Source organism: Podarcis melisellensis (assembly GCF_964234715.1).
Source record: "Podarcis melisellensis genome assembly, chromosome: 5".
Taxonomy (NCBI): Eukaryota; Metazoa; Chordata; class Lepidosauria; order Squamata; family Lacertidae; genus Podarcis; species Podarcis melisellensis.
This window is the reverse complement of record NC_138537.1, coordinates 87,187,579-87,212,445: the sequence shown is the minus strand read 5'-3', so window position 1 is coordinate 87,212,445 and position 24,867 is coordinate 87,187,579. Positions and strand designations below refer to the sequence as shown.

The following is a 24,867-nucleotide window of genomic DNA, read 5'->3' as shown; positions in this document are numbered from 1 at the left end:
TCGTTGGACTGGTCATGTTGTTCGGATGCCTGATTGTCATCTTCCAAAGCAACTACTCTATTCTGAACTTAAAAATAGTAAGCATAATGTTGGTGGTCAACAAAAGAGCTTCAAAGACTCTCTCAAAGCAAATCTAAAAAAAAAGTAGTACAAACACTGACAATTGGGAAACACTGGCCTGGGAGCGCTCCAACTGGAGAACAGTCTTTACCAAAGGTATCATGGGTTTCGAAGACGCTTGAATTTAAGACGAAAGGAAGAAATGCGCTAAGAGGAAGGCACGCTTGTCAAACCCTTATTGTGATCAACTCCCACCCAGAAACCTATGTCCCCACTGTGGAAGGATGTGTGGATCCAGAATTGGCCTCCACAGTCACTTATGGACTCCCTGTTAAGACCGTGTTCATGGAAGACAATCTTACTCAGCTATGAGTGATTGCCAAAGAGGAAGATCATCCTTGTCTAGAGTTTTTGCTCCAAAGGAGGGATTGAAAAAGCCAGAAGGAAAGAAGACCTTTGGGGACCAACTCCTTTTCTATCTAGCTGTTTGAGGGATGAGTTGCAAATATTCTCGATTCTCCAGCCTTCCTCTCAGAAGCCTTCTTACAGCGCAACTCCACCTCCCCAATTCTTAAAAACAAATATCATTCATGCTCGCGGAAAATGCGCAGGTTGCAACGGAAGCCTCCAAGGTGAAAGATCTAAGATTTGTAATTAGTCTTTCCAAGTTGCCTTTCGGGGTGTTGCAGGGTTGCTGATGGTGGAGATTGCACCCAAGGACTATTCGAGGGATTTGCTTTGTCTCTTTCTGTCTTTTTATCTCTGTCAAACAACACCCCCCCCAAAAAAAATCCTTTTTCTTGGTTGCATTTGTCTACGAGGGACCTGGGGTGTTCTTTTGATCACTTCAGTCTCTCTCTGGCACTTGAATCCTGATTGGCTGAAGGACTTAGGGGGGGTGGAGAGAGAGAGAAATCTTTAATTAAGTAGATAATCTCTTCTTACAAATTTCAGTGGCTCCATTTCACCAATCGCCTTTTGCTTGCACTTCAGGACCGATTGTCCTACAGCGCAGTTTGGATTCGGGGTCTTTTAACTTCTCTGCACCCTTTAGGAGCAGAGGCTAGAAGCTCATTTTGCTCTTCTTTCCCCCCCTCCCCCTCCTCAAATTACCATCCTAATATTTTAAGATCTTCTTTTCTCGGCCTTTCATTTATTTATTTTTGAGGGGGGTAGGATTATGTTTTGGATGGGCTCCGCTCCAGGCACCTTGTTCCTCGTGTCCTTCTTCCACTTCAGCTATCCTTGGTGAGTAACGAGAGTTCCTTCCTTTGCGATCATGTAGCAAGACAGGCCCATGGGACGCTGTCATGCAGGGTCAAAGGCGCCCTCACCTTGCTCTCTGAGCAACCACCACTCCTTTCCTATTTCCCTCGGGTCGCTAAAGGGTGTTTTAGGCTTGTGGAGCCTGACCTCACCCGGAGGCACATCCTACAGACCCCCCAGAGGACTGCTTGGAGAATCTCAGAGAAGCCACTTTGCAAGGTATCGCATCCAATTTGCAAGATGAACTTATCGCAGAAGAGCAGGGGTTCCTCTGTCTGAAGGTTCCCAAGCTACGAAGCTTTGCTCTCTCTTTTCCTTGCATTCTGTGTCTCCTTTATGTTCCTAACCAGCAATTCAGCTGCTGCCTTCAAGATTCTGGTTGCATTGATTTAGCTGCTTGAAATCACAGATTTCGGCTTGACAGTTCAGTAATGAGGGAATAGCAAGGGTTTTAAAGAAGAAGAAAGTGTCAAAAGGGAACATTCGGCCTCGTTTTTTTAACATCACGACTCATTAAGATATTCCAATTGGCTCCCCGCAGCAGTCCAAAAAAGTCAACCGTTCTCAGATAAACTAGCAATCAATTCAATTGGACCGTTCTGCTGCGTAGTCTATGTTTTTCGTTGTTCAGCCTGAAATGTTTTGTACTGGTGAGACTCACGAAACTTTAGTGAATGCCTTTGAAATTGCCTGCTTTTAAAAAAGAAATTCGGAAAGGATATCACAGAAGTAAATACCCAGCGTTCGTGAGATAATAGGCAATGCATTATCTTTTACTGCATCCCTGTTAATTTGTTTAAGTCCAGGCACATCTTTAGGTTACATGGAATTTACCATCAGGCAGAATTAATTCCGACAACAGGAATTCCTCCAATCACCTGATCTCGCTTGGCATCCTCTTGTCTCAGTGGAACAAAGTTCTCTGAGAGGATTCAGTGCTTGATAGACTCTGTGTTTGCCAAGCTACCAGCAAGCTAAATTTTTGCACCCTGTTGAAATCTGGGGCTAAGTTTAACCAAGTTCAGTGCTGCTTGCGACATCTTTTCAGAGAGTTTAACTCAACCGGGATTCCAGTATGCTGCGAGTGTAAAAGTAACTAAGTTGTGCTGGATGGGGAATAGATTCCTCGTATCATTCCCCATTGCCCTTAATAAGGACTAACAGAGGGATAATTAAATCTGGAGAAACTGGCTAGGGAGCCCTAACTAAAACCCAGAGAGGGTTAGACGTTTGCACTAGTGACTCTTTAATGTTCAGAGGAGAGATTCTAGTGCGGGGGAACAGAAGGAAGTTGTATCGAAATCTTGAGCTTATATTCCACCCCCTCAACAATACAATTTGCTTTTGAGATGTTAACAGCGGAACTGCAAAAGGACCAAGTGCATGAACAAGTCATTCAGGCTTGTTGAAATGCTTGAAACCCTCTCATGGTTAAGCCAAAGGTGTCTCAGTGGAATGGGAAATACGGTTGCGGAGCAGTGTTGTGTGTGTGTGTGTGTGTGTATCCTAAGGTTAAAAACTTCTGCCAGGAGAAAGGAAAGCCTCAGAGGGGTCTAAGAGCCTTCAACAAGAGCATTCCTCTTAAGGGGTTGAGGATAATCTACAATTTTTCCTCGTGGCTTCCCGCTTCTCCCTTCTAACATCATACCCGGTGGTCCTGTGTCGACCGGTCTGGCGGCAGAATGGGGCCACCCACAATTAAAGCGATCGTTTCTGTGCATCTGCATTCCAGATATGCAGCGGTGGAGCATTAATTTAAAAAATAAACGTTAAATAGCTCCCAAGAACCACAGTCCAGCGGGTGAGGTAGTGGTGGAAATGTTTGTGAGTGAGAGAGAGTAAGAAAGAGAGAGATCAAACTCTTAATAACTTATGTTCTCCTGGAAGGATGCAGGGACCAGGGTCAGGATTTGTGCGTGGTGAGGCTGGTATATATATTTTAAGGGCCCTAACCACTTTAAAACTTTCCCAAAGGGAAGGGAAAGTGCTTTCTTCTGTCTGAATTTAATTGTCCTTCCAAAATGTTTTGAGAAGAGATGGAGGTACAGACCCAGCTGCTTAAAGTTTGCTAGACGGAGGATTGAAACGTGGGAATACGAGATGCACATTCCCAAACCTCCGTTCTCCCCTCTCTGGACTCTGTCATGTACACCATAGGGAGGAAAATCCCTGTGTATGGACCATCACTCAGATTAGGTTCAGGACTTGATGAATCTCTTGCTACTTGCCTAATGCAAACTTCAGCATCCAGCATTAAGAGCAAACTGTGCTATAGCACTCGACTGCCAGGTTCATTTGTTGCCTCCAAACTCCACAGCTACTGAGCTGTTTATTAGTTAAAAGGCTTCTGGCTTCTGGCTCCAGGCTCAGAACAGAATCAACACACTAGTGCAAATAAGGGCCACCGTTTTATTAATCTTGATAATAGAACCCGCAATTAAACACCATCAGGTGCAATTCCAAACCCTCCAAGTGTCCCTATATTCCAGGGACAGTCCCGGATTTACAAAAGCTGCCCCGGTTTCTGATTTGATCCTGGAATGTCCCGCTTTTCCTTAGGATGTCTTTATTTTCATCGGAGAAATGTTGGAGGGTTTGGAGTTATGCGACCCGATCCCCCAAGCCAAGGATATAAGTAACTTTACAATTTTCAGAAGACCTCTCAAGGCAGCCCTATATAGGGAAGTTTTCTAAAAAAAAATTTGGGGGGGGGGTGTTGGAAGCTGTCTGGAGTGGCTGGGGGAACCCAGTCAGATGGGTGGGGTAAAAATAATAAAACTATTATTTAATATGGAATAAGACACCCCTGTTTTCATCGGAGAAATGTTGGAAGGCATGCAATTCATCTGAAGTTGCTTTATACATGGAATTGTAATCACTGTTTTTATATACGTATTCGTTTTGTGTATGGGTTGGGGGTTCCCCCCCCCCCCGGTATTGTGAAATTGCCTCAAGATGCTTCCTAAGGAAGCTATTCATAAACGAAACAATGAATACAAATTCAAACAATCATACAAAATCACCCAAGTACCAACTCTCCTCCTTACGTCCCGAGTCTGTGTGGGCAATTATCTTCTTATCTGCCATAACCCAGGGGTCGGCAACCTAAGGCCTGGGGGCTGGATCCGGCCCAATCGCCTTCTCAGTCCGGCCCGCAGACTGTCTGGGAATCAGCGTGTTTTTACATGAGTAAAATGTGACCTTTTATTTAAAATGCATCTCTGGGTTAAATGTGGGACCTTCCTGGTGTTTTTACATCAGTAGAATGTGTGCTTTTATTTAAAATGCATCTCTGGGTTATTTGTGGGGCATAGGAATTCATTCATTTCCCCCCCAAAAATATAGTTCGGCCCCCCACAAGGTCTGAGGGACAGTGGACCAGCCCACGGCTGAAAAAGTTTGCTGACCCCTGGCCTTATCCCAACAATTTCAGGGTGACAAAGAGTAGTGCAGATAATCTGCGGAACACCTGATCCTGACAGCTCCTAGCCATATCTCTTATGGTGTCGTGAGGGAGTCCTGTCCTTATCAAAGCCACCAGATCTGCTCACCATGAGAGGCTAGTCTATGGAAACCCAACTAAGTGATGCTCCATTGATGGTCTCCGTCTGCTAGGCCAGATATGGACATAATTTACCGTATTTTTTGCTCTATAAGACTCACTTTTTCCCTCCTAAAAAGTAAGGGGAAATGTGTGTGCATCTTATGGAGCGAATGCATGCTGCGCAGCTGTCCCAGAAGCCAGAACAGCAAGAGGGATTGCTGCTTTCGCTGCGCAGCGATCACTCTTTCTGTTCTGGCTTCTGGGATTCAGAATATTTTTTTTCTTGTTTTCCTCCTCCAAAAACTAGGTGCGTCTTGTGGTCTGGTGCGTCTTATAGAGCGAAAAATACGGATCAGAAACTTCTGGGTGATTTGTAGTAAATCGTCGCAACGCAGACCCTTCAAGTGTCCCTATTTTCCAGAGACAGTCCCGGATTTACAGAAGCCATCCCGGTTTCTGATTTGATCCAGGAATGTCCCACTTTTCCTTAGGGCATCCCTATTTTGATTGGAGAAATGTTGGAGGGTATGTTGTTGTAATAATAACTTATTATTTACACCCTGCCCATCTGGCTGGGTTTCCCCAGCCACTCTGGGCGTCTGCCAACAGAATACTAAAAACGCAATAAAACATCAAACATTAAAAACTTCCCTAAACAGGACTGCCTTCAGATGTCTTCTAAAAGTCAGATAGCTGTTTATTTCCTTAATGGGAGGGCGTTCCACAGGGCAGGCACCACTACCGAGAAGGCCCTCTGCCTGGTTCCCTGCAACCTCACTTCTCGCAGGGAGGGAACTGCCAGAAGACAGCCAAGGAGATAAGTAACTATACAACCTTTAGAAGACACCTGAAGGCAGCTCTGTATAGGGAAGGTTTTTTTAATGTTTAATGTTTTATTATGTTTTTATATATGTTGGAAGCTGCCCCGAGTGGCTGGGGCAGTCAGATGGGTGAGGTGAAAATATAATCATAATCATATGCATTGACCCTGATTTTAGCTTCAGCTGCCTGTGACTCTTATTACTAGGATGAAAACCAACAATGCAGAATATCTGCTAGCCAGTACTATTTTTTATAGAAAAAGAGGTACTGGAACATACCATGAACACCTCTCTTGTTCTCTTATAATGGCAATGGTGCCTATCTGAAAGTTGCTAGAACTGACATCCAGTGAGTTCTGGCTGAAAAGAGCCCTAATGCTAGCGATAGATGTAATTGGGAAATATTCTTCTGCAAGGTTCGTTGGGACAGTGTGCTGCTCATCTGTGAAGTGTCTATGGCTCTATGCCTCTCTATCTCAGGTCTACCAAGACATCAATGGGCAAATGTTGGTCTGCTATATAAGCTTTCACTGAAGAGACGATTCGTCAGTTAAAATCTCTTTCGGGGAAAGAACAATGGGAAATACCTTTCCCACTGATGTATGGGAACAAGGACGCGGGTGGCGCTGTGGTCTAAACCACTGAGCCTCTTGGGCTCGCTGATCAGAAGGTCAGCGGTTCAAAATCCCATGATGGGGTGAGCTCCTGTTGCTCTGTCCCAGCTCCTGCCAGTCTAGCAGTTTGAAAGCACGCCAGTGCAAGTAGATAAATAGGTACCACTGTGGCAAAAAGGCAAATGCCATTTCCATGTGCTCTGGTTTCCGTCACAGTGTCCTGTTGCACCAGTAGCATTTTAGTCCTGCTGGCTATATGACCCAGAAAGCTGTCTGTGGACAAACGCCGGCTCCCTCGGCCTGAAAGCGAGGTGAGTGCTGCACCCCCATAGTCGCCTTTGACTGGACTTAACCGTCCAGGGCTCCTTTACCTTTTACAAGGAAATCAGCAAATTCTACAGGGGCACTGAGAATAAGGTTGAAGGGAAATTAGGATGCTTCTTGAATAATGTTTTCTAAGCACCCAATCGCGCCAGAAGTGATTTCTGTGACGGTGGGGTTTTTTGTGTGTGTCATGAGAACAAGTTGTACGCCCAGCTTGCGCAACTGGAAAGTTGTGTTTCATGAGATTGTAAGGCAACAGATTGTTTTAATGACCCCTTCACTCATGGCTATGCATATATCCATAAATAGGATGCGCATTTGTAGGATATTAGAGTAATTACTAAAGGAGAGTGAGTAGCCCATTCTGTAGTTGTTGTAGTCTTCATGGCGCATTTCCCGTTGCTCTTCTTAATATGATGATTTCTCATTTTGATTGGTTTTGTTGCTTTATATGTAATTTGTGTATTCTAACCAATGGATTGTGCTTGACCTGTGATATACTGTGCTGAAGAGCGAGCTAACAATATGCCATAATACACCAACTAATAGCAATAATAATTGGCTCAAGAGATGAAGTGGTAGTTTTAGGAAGCAACCCACATTGCTTTTAGAGGTTTTACTTTCAGACGACACCTTGGCCCTTAAAAAGTGATTTATTAATATGCGCATACCATCTTCTTTAGATTGCAAATTACAATTTAATGTGCTGTGGCTCTGCCAGCGGCAAGTATTCCTGAGGTCCAGTAATATTTCCTCGGCTATTGTTTTTTCCCCAAAATCTGATATAGTTAGATATAGAAGATCTGCAACTCAGCCAAGCAGAAATAAAATCCAAAAGATTCAGGGCCAATGGAAATAATGTTTCGACTGTCTGTTATCACTAAAAAGTAATTGCAACATAATAATTGGCTTGCTGGATCAGGCCAGAGAAGAAGATACACATTCAGTTAAACAGTTAGTTAAACAATAAATGGATGAAAAGAAAGATTTAAGCAGTTAAAAAAACCCCTAAAAGAACTTTTTAAAATTTGGCGGCTCTATTTCATATCCTAGCTTCAAGGCCATTCGGGTATTTAATCCCATCGTCTTGAAAAAAGGGATCAGGGTGGTCTGCCTCTTTAGCTTAGAGTCTGCTTAGTTTGCCCAATTGGGAGTCTGTGGCTGTCCTGTTCACTCCGTGGCAAGTGGTAAATTGACAGAAACTGACTCTTAAAAAAGAAATAATCACAATTTCTATTGTTAAAGGGAACATCTCCACACATAGATGCTTATTTTGTGCCAGCGATTAATCTGTCCCCTTGTGTGCCGGCCGGCAAACTTGAATTTGTGTGCTCTGTCTTTTCTCTTTCCTTGACGACTGCCCTTGCCTTTGAAGGGAGATAAAGCCAGTCTGCTAAGAAGTGATTGCTTCAAAGGTTTGCTACGAAAACGAATGTGAAGGTGCTTTAATAGATATTTCCATCGTAGTCTTTCCTGATAAAGGATGGAACCTGAATGCAGCAACCCTTTCTCTTTCCTGCACGGCACAAGCAATCAATTCAAGAAACATCGTTTCGCCTTTTGTCCAAACTGGGAAACTGGTTCCCAGTTTCAGATCAAGCCAGGAGTTTGAACCAATTGTGGTTTTAATATCCTGGCTTGGTTGCTAAACTAGGAACCGGTTGTTCAGTTTGGATGAAAATGGGAAGTTTTAGAGGCCACCTGATTTGATTGCTCATATTGTGTAGGGAGGGGCAAAGGTGCGTGCTACACAACATGGAAAATACCTCAATTTATTAGGCTGAGATATGATCATCTGAATGGGGCCATTATGGGAGGGTGATGAAAATCAACAAGGAAACCTGAGAGATTGGGGGTGGAGAATCGCTTGGGGGATAAAAGCATTCTTCTTGGGTTTCACCGTTGGTTCTTGCGGTCTATTCTTTGCATGTCCCACTTGAAGTTTATTTCAGTTTTATGGTGGAGAGATACAAAGCTTTATAAATTCATTATAAACTTACATTTAGGGGTAGCACTGCCTTGCCCGTATCTGCGCTGGGTGAAGGTCTGTTTCCATATCAACAGACGTACCTATTAAGCTAAATGCAACTGCAATCAGTGGCATAGCGCGGGTTGTCAGCACCCGGGGCAAGGCAAGTAATTTGCACCCCCTAACCTGTGGATTTGCGCCCCCTAACCCCCAGATGTTGCGCCCGGTGCGGCCGGCCCCCCTGCACCCCCCACGCTACGCCACTGACTGCAATAATTGCCCAGATCTTCTGGGGGGGGACATTTTCCAGATATACATTTCTGTTCCTTCTTGTCCCATCCACAGTGACTCTTGGGGGGCTGTTTCCCTTTTTCCTATGCAGTCAAGGAAGGCTTGAAAAGGAGGTCTTACTGGGGTACAATGATACTATCACCTCTTAAGTTTTGGTAAATCTTTCTACATAGGTGGAACTGCTGAAATTTCACTTGAAAAGCTCCGTTTTTGATACCACATTTCAACAGGAAAAATGGCATTTTCAACATTTTCAGACAATTTTATATTCTATTTCATTATTTCTTTTAAATTGTAAATCTGGGCCACTGTCTGATTTCTTACGTGTTTAATTTCTCATTTAGTTTTTGAGTGTTCAGGCAGCAAATGTCATTTTCATTTGTCATAGGGGCTTTCTAATTTCAGTTCTATTAAAAGTTCTCTGGTTTCTCTTGAGATCGTATAAATCTTTCGCCTTTTACCAAAGATTTCCATGTTTTAGAAGACATCTGAAGGGAGCCCTGGATTTAATGTTTGATGTTTTGTTACGTTTTTATATGTGTTGGAAACTGCCCAGAGTGGCTGGGGAAACCCAGCCAGATAGCCAAGGTATAAATCAAATCATCAATACCATCATCTTTCCATCTTTCGTATACAAAGTACAAAATAGAAAGATACGCCTAATAGTTGCAAGGCTGGGGGGGGGGGGAGGGAGAGAATATAAATCTAACCTACCATATTTTTCGCTCTATAAGACGCACCAGACCACAAGACGCACCTAGTTTTTTGTGGAGGAAAACAAGAAAAAAAATATTCTGAATCTCAGAAGCTAGAACAGCAAGAGGGATCGCTGAGCAGTGAAAGCAGCAATCCCTCTTGCTGTTCTGGCTTCTGGGATAGCTGCGCAGCCTGCATTCGCTCCATAAGACGCACACACATTTCCCCTTACTTTTTAGGAGGGAAAAAGTGAGTCTTATAGAGCAAAAAATACGGTATATAAAATCATACTTAAGGTGTCATATCAAGAAATATCTAATACCTGTGGTCTTACACCATGTTGTTAAATACATTTCTAATACCTTAATCGGTCCTCAGACTTTGGCAAGCGTTTTCCCTCTGTCCATGTGTGGTTTCCTCCATTTCGTACAATCCCTTTGCAGCCACAAGCCTACTGCCAACCACAACTCCGTCCTGTTTTTTCAACCCAAGTGCAAATGCTTGACCATCGTTCAACTATCTTTAGGCAATGAATCAGGACAGGGAGAGGCTCGCAGCCCCAACGAACCTTCAGCAGTGCCTACTGGGCAGCAATGGGCAAATGCCCTTGGTTCAGTAAGTGGGACGACTCTCCGAGGGCTTGGCAGGGGTGGCACAGGGGAATTCCAGGCATTCCCTCTGCTTCTCTCCATTGATGATCCCTTTTCCTCCCTTCCAGGTCAGTGAATAATTTCCTGATGACTGGTCCCAAGGTAAGTGCGTTTCCTTGGATCTGTGTTTCTAATTCCAACAAGCCAAGATCGGCTGGGAATCAGGCTTCTTCCCAGCCTCCCAGGTTTGCTAAGGTGTGGAGAGGGGCTCCCTGCACTCTCTGTCTCTTGAGTGCTGAATCTTAAGCACAAAAAGCAAGGAAAGAAGCGGTTTTTCTCTTTCTCTAAAGAGCTCAAGGCAGTATTTCCCGTCCCCCAATTCTTTCTTCCCAACATCCCTGCCCAAGGCAATCCAAAGAGGTTTATGGCTGGGCAGGTTTCAGAGATTTGAATCCAAGTTGCTCAAGTCCAGATTCAACTCTTCTACACCATAGTAGCTGATGACTTGAACCTTACGCATAGTGCTAAGCAGTGCTATTTTTCTAGAAAAAGACATGCCGGAACTCACCATGAATGCTTCTCTTGTTCTCTTATAATGGCAATGGCACCCACCTGAGAGATGTTGAAAAAAGCCCTGGGGTTAAGGTTAACAGTTTGCTGGCTGGTTTTTGTTATTTTTTTACTGGTCCCTATTCTTGCACCTTTCGTGTATTAGGGATGCGGGTGGTGCTGTGGGTTAAACCACAGAGCCTAGGACTTGCCGATCAGAAGGTCGGCAGTTCGAATCCCCGTGATGGGGTGAGCTCCCGTTGCTCGGTCCCTGCTCCTGCCAACCTAGCAGTTCGAAAGCACATCAAAGTTCAAGTAGATAAATAGGTACCACTCCGGCGGGAAGGTAAACGGTGTTTCCGTGCGCTGCTCTGGTTTGCCAGAAGTGGCTTAGTCATGCTGGCCACATGACCCGGAAGCTGTACGCCGGCTCCCTCAGCCAGTAAAGTGAGATGAGCGCCACAACCCCAGAGTCGGTCACGACTGGACCTAATGGTCAGGGGTCCCTTTACCTTTACCTTAATGCTAATTTCCATGCTGTGGAATTGCTATCCAGAGAACGCATTGCTCTGCTTTCCTTTGGACCAAATCAGTGAGGCTGAGGGTGGGGGGGTCTTGTCGTCTGAGCAGCCCAGGACCTCCAGACACTCTTGTTCCCCGGGAAGTTCACTTCCGTGTTGCCAACACAGTGGTTTACCCCCGAAGGCGCACTCCATTCTCTCTCGAGACAGACAATTGCCAACAACAGCCGTGTTGTGGGGCATGTGGAAGGATCACCTGATCAAGGCCAGAGACGTCAAGTATAAAATGGAGCAGGTCAACATATAAATGCAACCTAGCAAATACTAGACTGGTTCCTTGAGCTAAAAGCCTCATAAGCTTCTTGAGTTGTAGTGGCCTAGCTTGGGTGGACCCACTGGGGCAGTTTCCCTGGGGGCAAAATGGCCAGGGGCACAAAATTTCAACACCCGACACTTCCTCAATACTTCTGTTGCTGAGCTCTGTTGAAAATGGCTTCTCCAGGCAAACCAGGAAGTGACATCTCAAGACAACGATCTCTCTAGCTGCGATCTTCTGGGTGATGTTCCGAGTGCTAGCATTTTGCTACAAAACCCTGCTTAATCTTTCAGATAGAGGAATGAGGGTCAGACAGAGGCAGTAAAAGTCGAACATAGTGGTTGTAGCAGTTAGAGTGAGAGACAGGGATAGAACTGAGAGAGAAGATTGTGACTGTGTGAGATAGTACCAAATCTAGTTAAGGGCGCACATTTGAGAAACCGTTCTGAACATATTTAAAACTTGTTTGTTCTTCAATAAACTTCAATCTTCGTTGTTGACTTTATAACCTGACTGAGACTCAGAAGAAACGTGGTTGGTGGCAGCGGAAGAATAAAGCAGTGGTGTACAGGTCAAAAGTCAGTAAAACGACCGGGGGCTCTGAACGAACACCACAAAATTGGGCTCTCCCCACCTGTGTATTTTGCAACAGTGCACTGGCGGTAGATTTATTCTGCTTTTGTTTGTTCTGCGATGCTTCCACAATGCTTCCACATTATTGCTCTCTGGAGGGGCAATAGCGGAACAAAAGCAAAACAAAATACAGTGGTACCTCTGCTTACGTTCACCTCTGGTTACGTATCCTTGCGCAGAAGAGCTCTACATGCCGCACGCATGCGCAGATGCGCCAAACCACACCACACGCATGCGCAGAAGCGGCACCTCCAGATAAGCACACCTGGGGATCCGTCCAGAGCTCCGGAATGGATTGCCTGTGCAACAGGAGGTACCACTGTAAAGAAACTAGAACATTTGTGGCATAAAAGTTATCAAATTTCTTATGCGATATGACCTGATTTGGAAGCGAAGCAGTATAACTCCGCCCCCCAAAGGTTTGCAGATGCAAACAGTATTAAAAGTGGATTGCATGTGATCATTCCTGTAGCATCTTGAGCACCAAAAATCCTGGGTGCCTAATAAGAAGGATATTTGAAGGGGCCCTTGCACACTTACTTAGGAGTAAGCCCCATTGAAGTTGCTCTGCTGGTCCGTCTGTTGCAGCAAAAACAAACACAGCTGCCTGCCTTGAAGACTTTGAATAGGGCTTCCTCCACCGATACTGTTTCATAGAGGAAAACACCATATTGAACTTGGCCCCCTGAAGTAAAAGGAAGGAAGGGAGAGGGGGTGGGGAGTTGGGGAGGGGGCCACACATCTGAAGAGTCTAGATAAAAGTCTGGCTGTACTTGACAGGTTGGCTGTTTGGGGGTGGGGCTGGGAGGTGGATTAAGAGGCTGAGAGAAAGCATGATCTAAGTGGGGTCTGGCTCAGCCATGCAGTTAGCGCATAGACCAGGTCAGGGAAAGCCCAGCACATAGACCAGGTCAGGGAACCTGCAAAAAGAAAACGGGAGCAAACTAACTAAAACACAAAACAAACAAACAAAACACCTATGTGGTCAACGGTGGTGGTGGTGTGGTATTGATCCTGATCCAAAGGGTTCCATATTCTACTGGTCCTTCTTCAGGGAAATTGAGAGAACAATACAGTGGTACCTCAGGTTACATACGCTTCAGGTTACAAATGCTTCAGGTTACAGACTCCACTAACCCAGAAATAGTGCTTCAGGTTAAGAACTTTGCTTCAGGATGAGAACAGAAATCGTGCTCTCGCAGCACGGCAGCAGCAGGAGGCCCCATTAGCTAAAGTGGTGCTTCAGGTTAAGAACAGTTCCAGGTTAAGTACTGACCTCCAGAACGAATTAAGTACTTAACCTGAGGTACCACTGTAATTTAAAGTCCTGATGTGCTGCCAGAGACCCTGTTTTCCAGGGACGGTCCTGGATTTACAGAAGCCATCCCAGTTTCTGATTTGATCCTGGAACGTCCCACTTTTCCTTAGGACGTCCCTATTTTCATCGGAGAAATGTTGGAGGGTATGTGCTGGCCCTTCTGTCTCTTACCCAGAGGAGATAGAAAAGGTAGCACATCCAGATTTTGAATTCCTGTTATCTGAAATTCCTGAGGAAGGACCAGTAGGGTCTGTTTCGCATTGGCTCAATAAGCCCTTTCCCTCTCTGTCCTGCTGCTTTTTTTGCTTTTGTTTCCAGGTCAGGCAAAGCAACCTTCTGTGCCAGAACTAGTGCTCAGCTGCGGTACAACATAAAATCATAGAATTGTAGAGTTGGAAAAGACCCCAGGGGTCCTCTGTTCCAACGCCCTGCAATGCAGGAATCTCAGCTAAAGCATCCATGACTCTCCAATTTCTTGTACGTTTTCCTCCCCTGTAATTGAGACTTTAATTTGTCTGCCTCATTCTGAGGGCACTTGAGCATTTCCTGGCTTAAAATTTGGGCGGCCGTGGGGTTTTGAGCTTACCTCAGTGTCATGAGTTGGCCAAGGTTTAAACATCTCTCCAGCCTCCCTAAACTGACCGCACTGCCTGATCTTAAAAAAAACCCCAAAACGTATCTCCCTCCCAACCACAGGAATTTCACACACACACACCAACACTCTCCTCTGAGATTATTATTTTGTTATTAATAATTAAATTTCTCCACCGCCCTTCATCCGAGGATCACCGGGATGGAGAAAAACTGGGATGAATTTTCAGCACAGCCCTGAAAATTCAACGTCCTTTTTTTCAATGCAAGGAAAAAAGAAGGCACTTAAGACCCAGTTCAAAGGAAGAAAATCCTCTTGGTAATCTCAAGGAGGAGTAGCAGGCGAGACATTCCGAAAGCCCTGGAATGAGTGGTTTAGGAAGCGGCACTTTCTCATTTTAGTACTTTATATTCAGATCATGCTCTGTTTCGCCTTTTCAGCTGCTAATGGAATTGTTTTTCGAATTTGTTGCGTACTGGTTGCATGTTAAATATGGAAGGTGTCACCAAATTCACTGCACAATCTTATTTCTGTCGACTCGAACCCTGGACACAGCCAGACAAGTCTCCTGGACTTGAGCACATAGCCACTCACTTCCTGGGCCTTCCAGGAGACAATGATGCTAAGTCCCATTTTGCTGCAGAGGATACAAATAGGGTTTCCTTTGTCAGGCAAGCATTGTTTTTTAAAAAGATAATATTTATTAAGGTTTTGAAAGATTACAAAATTAAAGAAAAAGAAAAGAAAAAAAGAGCAAAAACACAGAGAAATAAAAACAATTAAGGGGAAAAAAACAAATCAATCCTTCCATAACTTATCTTTCATTTGCTTGTTTCCTTGACTTCCTCACACCTCCCTTTTTTGTATTCTAGTTCAATTAGCTATTTCAGCAAATCCTTTCCATCTTTGTTTTTATCCTAATAATTTATCTTAATATAACGTAACTTTACATTCTCACCAATTAACAATCTATTTTTACTTAATCTTTTATAACATTTCTGCTAAAACCACGTAACTTCATTCCAACATCCTTCTAACATTCCTTAATTTTACAATGTTTCTGTAAATAAACTTTAAATTTCTTCCAATCTTCTTCCACTGACTCTTCTCCCTGGTCTCGGATTCTGCCAGTCATTTCCGCCAGTTCCATTTAGTCCATCACCTTCATCTGCCATTCTTCCCGGGTGGGTAGATCTTGTGTCTTCCAATACTTTGCAATAAGTATTCTTGCTGCTGTTGTAGCATACTTTGTCAGGCAAGGATTGAACTCTTAGAGGGAGGTTTCGAAGCCATGGCAATCTCTGCATGTCCCCTTGTGGAAGCTCCTCTTTTGCCCTTGCTCTTTCCTCCCTGCAGGCATACCTCATCTATTCCAGCAGCGTTGCGGCCGGAGCACAGAGTGGGATTGAGGAATGCAAGTTCCAGTTTGCTTGGGATCGCTGGAACTGCCCAGAGAGAGCTTTGCAACTCTCCAGCCACGGAGGACTGCGTAGTGGTAAGAAAATGTCAGGAGGGTTGGCCGGGGCCTTCCTGAGACATTGCCTGCCTGAAGGGTAAAAGGTAAAGGGACCCCTGACCATTAGGTCCAGTCGCGGATGACTCTGGGGTTGCGGCGCTCATCTCGCTTTATTGGCCGAGGGAGCCAGCGTACAGCTTCCGGGTCATGTGGCCAGCAGGACTAAGCCGCTTCTGATGAACCAGAGCAGCGCACGGAAACGCTGTTTACCTTTCTGCCAGAGCGGTACCTATTTATCTACTTGCACTTTGATGTGCTTTTGAACTGCTAGGTTGTCAGGAGCAGGGACCGAGCAACAGGAGCTCACCCCGTCGCAGGGATTCGAACCGCCGACCTTCTGATCGGCAAGTCCTAGGCTCTGTGGTTTAACCCACAGCGCCACCAACTAACAATTTGCTGCCAGTTCATGACACCCAGGAAGCTGCCTCGCTTAGTCTAAAGATAGGGCCAGCCCCTTAGGAGCTGTTAAGGGGATTTAAGGATGCTTTTAACTGCCAATTCTCCAGAGTTTATGTGCCCTTTTAAAGACGCAGACACCCAAGGAAGAAGCTTTTATGATCTCACAACCATCACCCACATAATCTAGTTCCCTGGCAATTGATCTATTTATTGCACAACAGGGGAGCTGAGGAGAAAAAGCTATGGCCGACTGCTGCTTTAGCCAGATATGGTTACGCAGTGCTTTTCTTCCTGGGGGTATGCAATACCCCTTAACATTTTGTGAATCTAATGGAGAAGAAACAATTTTTTAATTTAAAAAAATAGGTTCTTCTCTAGCACGGTGAATTGTCAGTTCGGTTGAATAGCATGGTGATTGGCCAGTTTCGTTGTTACCACCTCTGATTCTTGTTACCACCTTCATTTCCTTTCCCGGTGTTTCCTGAGTCGCATACGGAAGCGAGCATCAGGGGTCAGCAAACTTTTTCAGCAGGGGGCCGGTCCACTGTCCCTCAGACCTTGTGCGGGCCGGACTATATTTTGAAGGGGAAAAAAATGAACGAATTCTTATGCCCCACAAGTAACCCAGAGATGCATTTTAAATAAAAGGACATGTTCTACTCATGTACAAACACGCTGATTCCCGGACCGTCCATGGGCCTGATTTGGAAGGCGATTGGGCCGGATCTGGCCCCCGGGCCTTAGTTTGCCTACCCATGGTTTAATGTGTGAAGCAGTGTGGAATGTGGATGTGTGGTGTTTTATTGATGAAAGTTTGGCCTCATTGAGGGGCAGTCTTTCAATATGAGTAATGCATATTCTTTGTACTTTTGTCCATTTACTGTATTCATTTCCCCCGATTTGAACTATAAAATGGTGATTTTCTTGAGTCAAAATGAGAGTACCCCTAAACGTTTTTTTTTAAAGAAGAAAAGAACTCTGGTTACCAAATCTGGCTGCTTTGCTTATCTTTGCACATCTGTACCTCCAGCTGTGACCCATCAGTGGCACTGCCATCCAAGAGAAATGTAGAGAACCAAAAGCCAAACAATACGCTCTGTGTATTGTTTTCTCTAACAGGTATGGTTTTTTGAGTGCAATCTACAAGGCTTCAAGGGACATGGGTGGCGCTGTAGGTTAAACCACAGGGCCTAGGACTTGCCAATCAGAAGGTCGGCGGTTTGAATCCCCACGACGGGGTGAGCTCCCATTGCTCGGTCGCTGCTCCTGCCAACCTAGCAGTTCAAAAGCACGTCAAAGTGCAAGTAGATAAATAGGTACCACTCCGGCGGGAAGGTAAATGGCGTTTCCGTGCGCTGCTCTGGTTCACCAGAAACGGCTTAGTCATGCTGGCCACATGATCCGGAAGCTGTACGCCGGCTCCCTCGGCCAGTAAAGCGAGATGAGCGCCGCAACCCCAGAGTCAGTCACGACTGGACCTAATGGTCAGGGGTCCCTTTACCTTTTACCTTTTAGATGGCTTCAGGGTGAGCAACAGACTCACTTAGGAACTGCTACACCCACTCAGTGCCAAAAATTTTCCAAGAGGCTTTTCCCTCCTGGCAAGGAAAGAAGGAGCCAGACTCTTCCCCGCCAATTATTTGTACAACCCTGAAGCAACTAGATTATTTATTTGTATTTAACCCACACTTACAATGCAGTGGGAAAAGCAGTCACATCACTACATGGCACATCAGTGATCCTGAGTAGTTTAGGTGGCTGTTCTTTCTGCTATCAGAGGCAAAAGATTTCAGCCTTCGTGTTAGGGGCAGGATGGCAGAGGAGAGATCTACAAGTCCACTCCTTCCCATGGCTGTCTTTGGCAAACTCTCCTGTTTTTAATCTAGGCAGTTCTTAGCAGACTGGTCCCAAAAAAAACATCAATAATAGCATCAGTTCATGTTATTTAGTAGAATGTTATCTACCTTTCGTTTCTGCTGGATGAAGAGCCCTAAGTTGTTCTTCGCCATTTCTAAACAGAAGGTTGCTGTTCAATTTATATTATTATTATTATTATATCTCTATATAAGTTATGGGACGCAGGTGGCGCTGTCGGTTAAACCACTAAGTCTAGGGCTTGCCGATCAGAAGGTCGGCAGTTCGAATCCCCGCAATGAGGTGAGCTCCCGTTGCTCGGTCCCTGCTCCTACCAACTTAGCAGTTCGAAAGCACAAAGTGCCAGTAGATAAATAGGTACAGCTCTGGTGGGAAGGTAAACGGCGTTTCCATGCACTGCTCTGGTTTGCCAGAAGCGACTTAGTCATGCTGGCCACATGTCCCAGAAGCTGTATGCTGGCTCCCCTCGGCCAGTAAAGCGAGATGAGCGCCGCAACCCCAGAGTCGTCTGCAACTGGACTTAACAGTCAGGGGTCCCTTTTCCTCTCTCTATATATATGTTTTACAATCTAAAATACTCATTTTGTACCCTTAAGATATCAATGACTTCCCTTCCTCTCTTTCCATGGTTCATTTTACATATAAATCCCTGCATATCTTACAAAAACTATACCATTCCGTATTCCATTATTACACCCATCCAAGTTTATTTACATTGCTGAATTTATCTTAATGCTGCTGGCGTCTTCAGCTGTACACAATTACTTCCCATATATTCAATTAACCTTTTCCAATCCTCTTTAAACATATGTTCTTCTTGTTCTTTTATTCTATATGTTAGGTCTGCAAGCGGTGAATATTCCATCAGTTTAAGTTGCCAGTCTTCTTTAGTTGGGACCTTGCTCGTTTTCCATTTTGGGGCTAACAAAACATGGACCGCAGTAGTAGCAGACATAAATAACCTTTTTTGACACATGACAATTTCAATCTGAATTATGGTCTAAACCAGAGAGCCTAGGGCTTGCCAACCAGAAGAACGGTGGTTCGAATCCCCACAACAGGGTGAGCTCCCGTTGCTCGGTCCCTGCTCCTGCCAACCTAGCAGTTCGAAAGCATGTCAAAGGGCAAGTAGATAAATAGGTACCACTCCAGCGGGAAGGTAAACGGTGTTTCTGTGCACTGCTCTCGTTCACCAGAAGTGGCTTGGTCATGCTGGCCACATGACCCGGAAGCTGTCTGCAGACAAACGCCAGCTCCCTCGGCCTATAGAGCGAGATGAGCGCGCAACTCCAGAGTCGTCCGCAACTGGACCTAACCATCAGGGGGTACCTTTACCTTTACCTTTACTTTAAAACATTTTTTTCAATTCATTATGGATCATTTCCCAATGCTCTTTTACCCTTTTACAACTCCATGTTTCCATTCAGCCTTACTGATCATGGATGCTCCAAATCACAGGAGCTGCTGCCGTATCCTGTCTTCCACCTCCTTTAGTTTCCTTTTTCCTGTGTCTTCGTTTGACAGCAAACCGAGAAACAGCCTTTGTCCATGCGATCAGCTCCGCTGGAGTCATGTACACACTGACACGCAATTGCAGCCTGGGCGACTTTGACAATTGTGGATGCGATGATTCACGCAACGGGCAACTTGGTAAGGACTCTTGTGTAGGGTTGCCATATTTCAAAAAGTAAAAAACAAGGACATCCCAAAAGTTGTGAAGCTTTTTCGACTGACTTGCCTAAGATCCAGGACAAAGTGCTGCCTTTTGGACCCCCCCCCCCAACAATTCTGCCTTTGAAATACAAGTCGTGTCTGGAAAAATCCGGACGTATGGCCACCCTACTCTTGTGACCATTAATAATAATAATAATAATAATAATAATAATAATAATAATAATAATAATTTATTATTTATACCCCGCCCATCTGGCTGGGCCTCCCCAGCCACTCTGGGCAGCTTCCATAAAAACCAAAAATACAGTAAAATATCACACGTTAAAAACTTCCCTGAACAGGGCTGCCTTAAGATGTCTTCTGAATGTCAGGTAGTTGTTTATCGCTTTGACATCTGCTGGAAGGGCGTTCCACAGGGCGGGCGCCACTACCGAGAAGGCCCTCTGCCTGGTTCCCTGTAGCTTTGCTTCTCGCAATGAGGGAACCGCCAGAAGGCCCTCGGCGCTGGACCTCAGCGTCCGGGCAGAACGATGGGGGTGGAGACGCTCCTTCAGGTATACTGGACTGAGGCCGTTTAGGGCTTTCAAGGTCAGCACCAACACTGTGAATTGTGCTCGGAAACGTACTGGGAGCCAATGTAGGTCTTTCAAGACCGGTGTTATATGGTCTAGGCGGCCGCTCCCAGTCACCAGTCTAGCTGCCGCATTCTGGATTAGTTGTAGTTTCCGAGTCACCTTCAAAGGTAGCCCCACGTAGAGTGCATTGCAGTAGTCCAAGCGGGAGATAACCAGAGCATGCACCACTCTTATTGCAAGAGAAGCAAAACTGCCAATCCAAACATAACATTTCTTGCCCTTCTCTACGTCCCCACTTTATTAGAATCATAGATCAGAGTTGGAAGGGTTCCTGAGAATCCTGTAATTTATAGGTAGCTTTCCCACATGGGGATCAAACCTGTGACCTTGCTGTTATCAGCACCATGCTCTAACCGACTGAGCTAGAAAACTGTGCAGAATTGATTCTCCCCTATCAGTGCTGTGGCAGTGAGTGCAATCCTATGTGTGTCCATTCAGAAGCCAGTCCCTCTGAATTCAGTGGAAAGTACTCCCACCAGGTTACATAGGACTGTAGCTTCAGTATTCTGCAAGAAATGGTGTATTTTCATAGAATCCTAGAGATGGGCGGAGGACCTTGGAGGTGATCTAGTTCTTACCTCCTGTGCAATTCAATGCACTCACTCAGCCAGCTTGAAACAGTCGTGGCTTTTTCCAAAGGATCCCAGGAACTGTGGTTTGTTAAGGGTGCTGAGAGTTTGCGAGGAGTTCCCTAATTCCCTTTGGAAAGATACAATTCCTAGACAAAACAAAAAAAATTCCTTCCAGTAGCACCTTAAAGACCAACTAAGTTAGTTCTTGGTATGAGCTTTCGTGTGCATGCAGGTTAGCTCATACCAAGAACTAACTTAGTTGGTCTTTAAGGTGCTACTGGAAGGAAATTTTTTTGTTTTGACTATGGCAGACCAACACGGCTACCTATCTGTAACAATTCCTAGAGTTCCCTGCGAAAAGGGTTTGATTGTTAAACCGCTCTGGGGATTGCAGAATTTGTTATTGCCCCTAAAATAAATCCCGTTATTGAGAATCCAGCTCTTTTCTGGAGGCAGCTGTAACACTCACCATGAGGATAAAAGGACTGAGAGAAGCTCACCTGCCTCTTGACTCCATATATCTGATGACATCTCTCTCTCTCTCTCTCTCTCTCCAACAGGAGGACAAGGGTGGCTGTGGGGAGGCTGCAGTGACAACGTTGGCTTTGGAGAGGCCATTTCAAAGCAGTTTGTGGACGCACTTGAGACAGGGCAGGACGCCAGAGCAGCGATGAACCTTCATAACAATGAGGCAGGCAGAAAGGTAACAACACATTTTCCACCTATGGCAAATGAAGAAGGTTGAAGCAGGAGATGGGTATCCTTTAGCCTCCTTCTTGATGAGGTAGCCGCCTCTGGCGCAGCCAATTTAGATGGATGGCTTGATACAGAGAAACACTTTGGCAAGTTTCCTGAAGGCTCCAGAATTTAATGTCAGCAGGTTTGCCATTCATAAATTTCTGCCGAAATTGGAAGGAAGACTCTGACCACTGATGGAACAGTTTTCCAAAACAGTTGCAAAGTACCCCCTTCCTTTCAGGTAGAAAATTATGATCCATTTCAGTCAAAAGTCTTCTAGTTCTAGATACTGAACTTGCAGGACACGGGTGGCGCTGTGGTCTAAACCACTGAGCAGTGGCGTAGCGTGACGGGTGCAGGGGGGCCCGGCCGCACCGGGCGCAACATCTGGGGGTTAGGGTTAGGGGGCGCAAATCCACAGGTTAGGGGGTGCAAATTACTTGCCTTGCCCCGGGTGCTGACAACCCACGCTACGCCACTGCCACTGAGTCTCTTGGGCTTGCCAATCGGAAGGTCAGCAGTTTGGATCCATGCGACGGAGTGAGCTCCTGTTGCTCTGTCCCAGCTCCTGCCAACCTAGCAGTTCAAAAGTACACCAGTGCAAGTAGATAAATAGGTACCACTGTGGCGGGAAGGTAAACAGCGTTTCCATGCGCTCTGGTTTCCATCACAGTGTCCTGTTGCGCCAGAAGCGGTTTAGTCATGCTGGCCACATGACCCAGAAAGCTGTCTGTGGACAAATGCCGGCTCCCTTGGCCTGAAAGCGAGATGGGCACTGCAATCCCACAGTTGCCTTTGACTGAACTTAACCGTCCAGGGGTCCTTTACCTTACCTTTTTACTGAACTTGGGCTGGGGGGTGGGGAGTGGCCAGTGCCGGATTTACGTATAAGCTAAATAAGCTATAGCTTAGGGCCCCACTGTCTTGGGGGCCCCAAAAAAATTTAAAGGAAAAAAAGGGGATGTACATTTCCAAAATATAAGATAAAAAGCAATTGCTTTGATAAAATACATATTTTGTTATGTGCAAATGGCTTGAGATAACTATTAGGTCCAGAAATAACCATATAGCATATATTCAACACAAAAAACAGTGACAATTCGTTGTTGACAAAGGGCATATAAAGGGCCCCATTACCTTCAGTAGCTTAGGGCCTCATCAAACCGAAATCCGGCCCTGGGAGTGGCTTCCGGTCCACCTGTCCTTCTTGCATGGCATTCCCTCTTGTCTTTTCCTTCCTCTCTAGGCAGTGAAAGGGACCATGAAGAGGACCTGCAAATGCCACGGAGTATCCGGCAGCTGCACCACGCAGACCTGCTGGCTGCAGCTGCCCGAGTTTCGAGAAGTAGGGACCTACCTGAAGGAGAAATACCACAAAGGCTTGAAGGTCGACTTGCTCCAAGGGGCAGGCAACAGTGCTGCCAGCCGGGGGGCAATTGCCGAAACCTTCAGCTCCATCTCTAAGAAGGAGCTGGTCCACCTGGAGGACTCCCCTGACTACTGCCTGGAGAACAAGACTCTGGGCTTGCTGGGGACGGAGGGCCGGGAGTGCCTGAAGAGGGGCAAGGCTTTGAGCAAGTGGGAGAAGCGCAGCTGTCAGCGTCTGTGCGGGGACTGTGGGCTGGCCGTGGAGGAGCGGCGAGCCGAGATGGTGTCCAGCTGCAACTGCAAGTTTCACTGGTGCTGCGCCGTCCGGTGCGAGCAGTGCCGCAAGCGCGTCACCAAATATTACTGCGTGCGCAAGGAGAAGCGGGAACGTGGTGGGGGCAGCGCGGCCTCCCGCAAACTCAAGAGGAAGCAGCCCTAATACCAGCCCCCTGCCAACCTCCTCCCCCTCCGATTTTTCTTCACTTCTGGATAATATTTAAGTTAGAACCAACGACCCCGTACAGTGGTACCTTGGTTGCCGAAAGGCTTAGTCGTCAAACGAATCGGCTCCCGAACGCCGCAAACCCAGAAGGAAGTGTTCCGGTTTGCGAACGTTTTCCGGAAGCCGAATGTCCAGCGCGGCTTCTGCTCGGGTGCGGGAAGCTCCCGCAACCAATCGGAAGCTGCGCCTTGGTTTTTGAATGGTTTCGGGAGTCGAACAGACTCCTGGAATGGATTAAGTTCGAGAACCAAGGTACCACTGTAGCTGGGGAAGCCCAAAGGGAGGGAGCTCACAGGCATTCCAGCAAAGATGAAATTTCCAGGCGCCCCTGCAGACAGTTGTCGTGTGTGGTGAAATTTTTCATAGGGGAGCAGTTAGGGCCAGAGGCAATAGTTTGTGAGGGTGTTAGGGTGTGTGTGTGTGAGAGAGAGAGAGATTGCACATACATTATTTCAATGTCCCACATGTGAGCATCATGCCTCCCTCCCTAAACTGGGCAGAAGCTTCCTTGACTTTGCAAAGGAGGTGTTAGGCCTCTGCCAGGATACTGAAACCTGCTGCCTCCTTCCCAAAGCTGGGTGGGCTTTGGGAAGGTAGGGGAATGTCCCTTGGACCCGTCAGAGCATCAGATATCCCTCCCTGAGCCAAGGAAAGGCTTCCTGGGCTTTGGGAAGGAGGCAGTAGGCTTTACTACTATAATACTCTGATTTACCGGGAACATCTAGGGAACTAGCTTAGTCCACCGACCGCATACCACTGGAGCGGATTTGTTGTTGGACCCAAGAATTGGGTTTCTTTTCCAAGTAAGGAAACACATGGTCCTTTGCTGCGACCTCAGAGGCCATCCTACCCTTAACAGAAGCTACTAAACATCCACCCAATCTAGGACTTTTTTTTTTTACCCAAGATTGCAAGGGAGCAACTCCACATCTGCAGAGCTTGCTTACATAGGCAGGGAAATCCAAGTGTGTTTGAGCCACGTTGCTCTATCTGCTGTCTTCAAGGGTAGCTTCCCTCTGTGTCCTTTGCTATTAGCTTTGAGCTCCACATTCCAGTACATGCCTGGGATCAGGACCATGCTTCTGTCTACAGGTGTGAGAAAAGCACAGCTACCCACCCACTTTTTTAAAATAAAAAAGTAGAGGTCTTTCTCTCTCTCTCTCTGACCTCTGTTGCAGAACCTGACTAGCCCTTTTATTGTGAGAGCTGGATCAAGGAGGAGTGGAGTGAGTTAAAAAGAGTTTTATTTCAGGGAAGCCAATTGTGTTGAGAGGCTCCTCAGGAAAAGGGCACTCTTAGGGATCCCTGAACGCTGAAACGAGCCTTGAAGGGCCAGGAGGAACAGGAAATACGAGTGGCAGACTACGTTGCACATTCAGGGAGGGAATAGGAACCAGGAACTAGCTGCAGTTGGAAAGGAATGCAGTTCTGAAGTGGAAGCTGAAAGGAGAGACAAACATGGGTGAAAAAGGAAGGATACAGCT

The 24,867-nt window shown here is 45.9% G+C and overlaps 1 protein-coding gene and 1 long non-coding RNA gene across 2 annotated transcripts; one reads left to right on the top strand and one right to left on the bottom strand.

Annotated features, from left to right (window-relative positions):
- Window positions 1-1,214: 1,214 nt before the first annotated feature.
- WNT8B (Wnt family member 8B) lies at window positions 1,215-23,341 on the top strand. Its single transcript, XM_081913771.1, has 6 exons — window positions 1,215-1,308; window positions 10,304-10,337; window positions 15,461-15,599; window positions 19,419-19,544; window positions 21,336-21,478; window positions 22,760-23,341. The coding sequence occupies exons 1-6, from the start codon at window positions 1,241-1,243 to the stop codon at window positions 23,318-23,320; spliced, it is 1,071 nt and encodes a 356-aa protein (XP_081769897.1). The 5' UTR covers window positions 1,215-1,240; the 3' UTR covers window positions 23,321-23,341.
- On the bottom strand, window positions 7,493-10,069 carry LOC309371305. Its single transcript, XR_014169032.1, has 3 exons — window positions 9,948-10,069; window positions 8,630-8,707; window positions 7,493-7,837 (listed from the first exon to the last, which is right to left on the bottom strand). It is a non-coding gene; the product is annotated as an uncharacterized lncRNA (long non-coding RNA).
- Window positions 23,342-24,867: the final 1,526 nt, after the last annotated feature.